The 6,000-nt window shown below is 46.6% G+C and overlaps 1 protein-coding gene across 1 annotated transcript in view; it reads right to left on the bottom strand.

The window, feature by feature from the left end:
* The window catches only part of LOC144110193 (TBC1 domain family member 2B-like), a 142,900-nt gene extending 138,271 nt beyond the window's left edge, over positions 1 to 4,629 (bottom strand). Inside the window, exons 1-2 of the mRNA XM_077643030.1 lie at positions 3,951 to 4,629; positions 350 to 506 (exon numbers count right to left, since the gene is read on the bottom strand). Of these exons, the coding sequence (XP_077499156.1) occupies positions 350 to 506; positions 3,951 to 4,297 (504 nt within the window). The 5' untranslated portion in view covers positions 4,298 to 4,629. The remainder of the gene's footprint in view (positions 1 to 349; positions 507 to 3,950) is intronic.
* Between the last annotated feature and the right edge of the window lie 1,371 nt (positions 4,630 to 6,000).

Consider the following 6,000-nt stretch of genomic DNA (forward strand, 5'->3'; position numbering starts at 1 on the left):
CAAGCATCGATGATGGAGACAGCAAGAGAGCAGGGAACACATGCGAGTCAATTACACCCCGTTCAAAATCAAAGATAAGAAATGGACATGGGTAGGGCATGTAATGTGAAGGCAATGTAAAATGGCAACGGAGTGGATTCCAAGGGAAGGCAAATCTAGCAGGGGTGACGTAGAAAAGATTAGAACGAGATTAGAAAGTTTGCGGGGATAGTTCAGTTGGCGCAGGACAGGGTTAATTGGACATAAATGAAAGAAGGTTTTTGAACTGCAGCAGGACTTGGTTTGGCTGACGACAATGGTGATAGTGGCAGTAGCTGAAGTGTGTTCTAGTGCAGAAGCACATGCATACCTGAGAGGATGGACAGGTGTCCGAGACCGAGTGGCTGTGCTTCAGGGTCAGGTTCCTCTGTAGGCTGTGCGCCCGGCGGTACCGCTGCAGTTCCTGCAGCCAGTACAGGCTTGCCTGGCGGTCTTTGGCCTCCAAGTGGTACTGCCGCTGAGGCGTGCTGGGGGGGAAAGCCATCACAAAAAAAAAAAAAACTAATAAGTCTTAGTGGCGATGGTGGCAGTGACCATTCAGGATAAGGGTGAACGTAGGAAGGAGAGCTGGCCACAACAACTGCCTAGTGCAGGTCTGGCAGGTGAACACTGACAGGAGGAAAGAAAAGTGGAGGAATAGTAGATAAATGAGTCCGGGCGGATAGAGTGAAGGAGAGGAAACAGAAGAAAGGGCGAAGTTACTTCCACATGTACAAAAGTAAATTGATTTACACATCTGCGCAAACACTACAAGTGGATGAGTGTCCCATCACGGTCCAGTCACGCACGGCTGTTCACCACTGCAAAGAAGGGGCAGGATGCAAAAAAAAGGTTCGAGCTGCTCACGACAGGGCAGTGACTGATAGATGAACAATGACCGGCTGAAGAGTGGTTCATTGTTTGTCCTTCCTCACTTATTGTTGCAACTCATCGGCTTCTATTTGAGACATACTTGGATCCCATTATACGCCTTTAAAAGAGAGCATTACACATTATGAAATTGTCCAACAGACACCAGCCAAGCCATCCACTTTATCAAGAACTCAAAATACCATTCAATGCTTGTGTTTCAGGTCAGAAGTCAATACAGTCTAGAAATTGTATCCAACATCCACCTATCACGATGCATATCTTTAATATGTCTACCAGTAACACCAGGAATTCTACAGCGATAAAATTTGGAATGACATCCCACTTGAGGTCAAAATATGTAGCAACATTGAATGCTCTGTAAAAAAAAGATTTTTTCTTCGTAATCTCTAGTAGCTACAAGCAGTATTTCTTATTTTGTGTCTTTGTTTTCCCCTCCCTTTCATGTTATGAATGGCATGCATTTGCACTGTCTGGATTTCTAGTATATTACTTTGGTGCCAACCATGCATGACCATGGGCCCAAACTAGCTTTGGCTTGGGCCCATCAGATTTTTATGCATGATTTGTGTGTTAAATAGAGCAAATAAATCTCTCTCTCTTTCCCAGACTTCATGAAAAACTTTTCGCTTCTTTATTGCTTTCATGCAGTTCAGCAGGGCAGCGTAAATTATCTCCTGCCTTCATGCTGTTCAAGAGGGCAGAAAAAATTGTGTACTTTACCATTTACCGCATGCTTAGGAGCACGTCTTTCTCAACAACTGCACACCCTGTCCTAATCTTTTTGTGCAAGTGCTCAATTCACACACTGATGATGACGGATCGCTAAAGGGAATCTCTCCATGTTTTTGACTCTCAAGGAACTACGCTACAAGGTCTTTTATTGCCACAGAGGCATGCAACACACTTCACTTATTCTACTTGTAATCATCTCATTGTACCGACTTCAGTGCTACAAAGGAGTGGAGATTTGGCTATCACATGATCTGAGTGTGAAGACTCACTGTATATGAAAACACACGGCACATGGAAAAGTACTTTGAATGACAGCACACACACTGTTTTGCTGAAACAAGAAAAAGCATGTGAGGATTTAAGACTACATTGTGGCCAACAAAACAATATTGCGACGAAGGAGGAGTTACGCACATGTACACATGAAAAAAAAAAAGAAACATTCCACTCTCCTGCATAAAGCTGAAATTCTTTTTCTAGTTGCGTCAGTTACTATAGCTTCAATGCAACAGCAACACGACACGGAAGGTAGCAATTAATGTGCCCATACTTAAGGCAAGCATCTCTTTAAAGCAACAGCGTGAGAAATAAATATGGCTACCTGTGACAGCAGTTTTATATCAGAGCTGAACATGCATCTCCACTTCCGTGTAGCAAGGTTGTTCAAATGCATGCAAGTACACACACCCTACACATAAGCTTGAGACGTAATTTTAAACCTTCATTCAAATTCTAGTCCCTTATATAAATTTTCAAACGGGCAACATTTCACCCTCCAAAGAAGTTGCCTGAACGCATGTTATAAACGCTCAAAGGGAGAGACGTAGGTGCAAAGAGTTTCCTACTTTTTAAGTCAGTTATACGCATTACATACATACAAATAGATACATGCCAAAGAGGTGCGTACATATGGGCACAGATAGTTTTTGCATACAGTTGAAGATAAGTTTATATACTGCATACCTAACAGCATGGATGTATGCATGCATATGTAGCTGCTAAAGCTGATGCATAGGCCTCTGACAGCTGTTTCATAAAAAAAAAGACCTACTTATTTGTTAATAATAAATACTTTTACTCATATCCATATCAAGCTAAAAAAAATGACAGCTCATTACTTGCAGGAAAATCCCCGTTGTTTTCTAAGCATCCACTTCAGCAATGCTGTATGCGAACTGAACTGATGAAGGGTTTGTCTTTATTACAGGAAGAAGACGGAAGCGGGACTTTTGCATTGCAAACTGCTTGAGGCTGCAGTTAATGCTGTTGCTGATGTGTGTGCCCTCCTTCCATGGTACTTTAAATTAGCGCTATGAAAAGGGTCTTTACCTCACATAAGGAGTCTATAATTATAAACTGCAGCCATTGCAAGTTGGGAGAGAACACAGAAGCTGCACTAAAGTCAGCAGAATATGAGGCGTCTAGTGTCGGGTTGATACAAAAAGCAAAAATCCTGCAGTTATCCTCGGCGCACCGTCGTAAAGCAAACATGCCGCCAGAGACTAAGAGAAAAGCATTCGTCGGCAGAAACACCTCCAAAGCGTGGTAAATTTGGCGACGTAAGTTCTAGACGGTATACCCATTTTTCTCAGAAAACCCGCAAGGTGCGGCTCGACCAACCCGTACCGACCGAATAAATAATGCAAGGAATGTTCGACGACGGAGCTCGCCTTTGCTGCTGTTGCAACGCGACGGCAAAAACGAAGATCTCCACGAAACGTGAAGCTCGATCGTGGGCGTCGATGACAAAAAAAAAAAAAAAAAACACGTTCACTTCCCCGTTGGGGCGTCGGTACCTGCGCTGTGCGGCGAGTCTGCAGCTACGAACGCAATCTACCCCGTCCTCATCGAAAACCTTGGCGATTAACGGAGATTAAAGCAATTCAAAACGATCGAGCGGCGGAGCCCATCGCTCGACGCTCTGTTATCAGCAGCGCTGAACTTTTATTGACAAGGGAGGCGTTAATTTTGTGCCCCTAACCAACATCGGCCGGCGCAGGGCTTACTGATAGTTTCATTAATCTGTTGGCTCTAGTGCACGATAATCCTCTACACAGCTTGATCCAACACGCCAGATCATTTCATCCCGGAGATATTTCTGTTCCGATCCTGTGTCACAGTCGAACAGCTGGGCATGAGGCGAGGCGACAGGGAGAGAAGTAGGTTAAAGTGGCGTGGGCTTACACACTAGAGCGCCTGTCAAGTCAGATAAAGGTAAACTTTCTCCCGCGGGTGCCATGCAGTCTGCATGTGGAGCCCGATGAGTGCCCAACAGCTGTGCGACCGTCATTTACCGCGGAACTCACCGGATCACGAAAACTCCGGGCTTCTCCCAGTTCGTCACATCGAGGTAGAAACTCGCCGATTTGATGTCGATCTCGCCCAGGGGATTGGCGTCGTCCGGGTCGCGATAGTAGTACAGCTTGCAAACGCTCTCGACGAACTCGAACCAGCGTCTCTTGTACACTTTGACGAGGCTCGTGCTGCTCAACTTGTTCAGATAGCCGCACAGCTGAACGCTGGGCGCCGCGGACCGTGACGACGCTTTCGGCGGCGGCGACGTCGGCTCGTCGCCGGCGGTGCTTTCGCTCGCGAGTGCGATCACGCCACCACCGCCGTCCCCGCCGCTGCAGTCACCTTTGTCACTGGCCATTTCGGGCGCATGCCTCGAGACAGCGACCGGGGTAATCGGAGACGCACGTCGTCAGCCGAGAGGATGACGGATGCGAACGGAGGTAGCGAAAGTGGCTGACCATTCAAGCACCGACGCAAGTCAGCCGCGCCGGCTGCAGAACGCGATCGCGTCGCGACGTCACAAATTCAAACTTCCACTGCTGGGAACGCCGTGATCCTTCGATGCAACGGGCTTTAGGACGGGCCGCCGCATTCTGCTCGGCTCGAAACGAGCCTAGAGTGCGCTACCGTGTCAAGATCCCCACGATCGCTCCCGTGTTTACAACCGCTATGCACACGCCCACGTGCATTAAGCAGAAGAAGCCGTGCGGTTCAGAACAAGAAAGGGGTAGCTTCGTACTTGTCGTTTTCAAAGAACTAAATTATTAATAGCATGAACAATAAAACACTTTATTAAAATACAGAAGGTAATATGTTGAAAACGTCTATTTTTGCGGCGGACAAGTTGGAGTTTAGTGAACTTCAGAATAGCATCGTTAGTTTTCACTGTTCTTGGCATGGTTGCTTGCGCTTAGCTACTTTTTTAGGCTTCCGAGGAATAGAATACTTCGAAAGTAGCATCAACATTTAGAGCAATTTGGAATCTGTCTCGGAAAAATTTCAATTCCTGTTATGCGAAGTCAAAACTTCTCGGCGTAATGGTGCTGTCGTTGGTGCTGTCTCCGAAACCGAAACTTGCACTGACCTTCCCTAGAGGGCAAGCCACCGGAAGTAAGCGGCCTTGTCCCGGAAGTCAGCCCTTGGCAGTGCACAAAATCTGAGCCCAACATGGTTCTTCAGTTTCAGTTTTTGTTTCTCACTTACCATTTTGTCCTTTTGCTGTTCTCGTCTTTTTCCACGACTACATGAGGAGACCAGCAAAGACTTCGGAAAAGACGTTTCAAAAATAAGGGTCCAATGCGTCGCTATGGGACGTCACTAGCAGACGACAGCACGTACGGATCCTCGTCTTCTCAGCTCTGTGTCGTCCTGTCGCGCTAGCGCCGCCAACTCTGCTCTTTGTTGTGATGCACGTTGTCGCGCTCTAAGCCCAAGTTATGCCATCAGGGGGGGATAAATTTAAGAAAGAATAGGTTGGAACTTTTACCAGGCAGCCGACTTTGCAGTGACCATTTTACCGAATTATGTTTAGACCGAACCGGAGCGAGGGCGAGGCTACTATCTGGTGAGGTGCTGACGGTGTTCTCCTGGTTTACATTAGTGGCTACAAAAGGTATGGTACTGCTTTTTCGATGTAGTGTATCATGTACTTTTACGTACTGTAGCAAATTATGCCTGAATGGTTTTTATTTGTGATGCTTGGTGCAGTTTTCTTCTAACAGCGCTTGTCACGCCCGCTGCAGCATTTGTCTTTCTCTTCAGTCATTTCTCTCGCGCTGCGCAGCTGAAACGTGGCTGTGCTATGGAGTTAAATTAAAACCACGTCTGGAAGGTAAATGACACCGTAAAGCGATGAACATCACCTGCCGTCCATGAGAAGAGACATCGTTCGCCACCAACTCGAAACCGAAACTGCGCCAGCCGTGTAACGAGTGGCTCTTCGAGTGTCGTGATTCCCGCGCCATCGTTCGCCTTTTCCTTGCTACACGAAAATTCGGTTTTAAGACGACCTAGCCTCATCGTCATTCTACTACTACTCCTAATTACGCTCGGAAGACAAGA

Source organism: Amblyomma americanum, chromosome 11 (genome assembly GCF_052857255.1).
Source record: "Amblyomma americanum isolate KBUSLIRL-KWMA chromosome 11, ASM5285725v1, whole genome shotgun sequence".
NCBI lineage: Eukaryota > Metazoa > Arthropoda > Arachnida > Ixodida > Ixodidae > Amblyomma > Amblyomma americanum.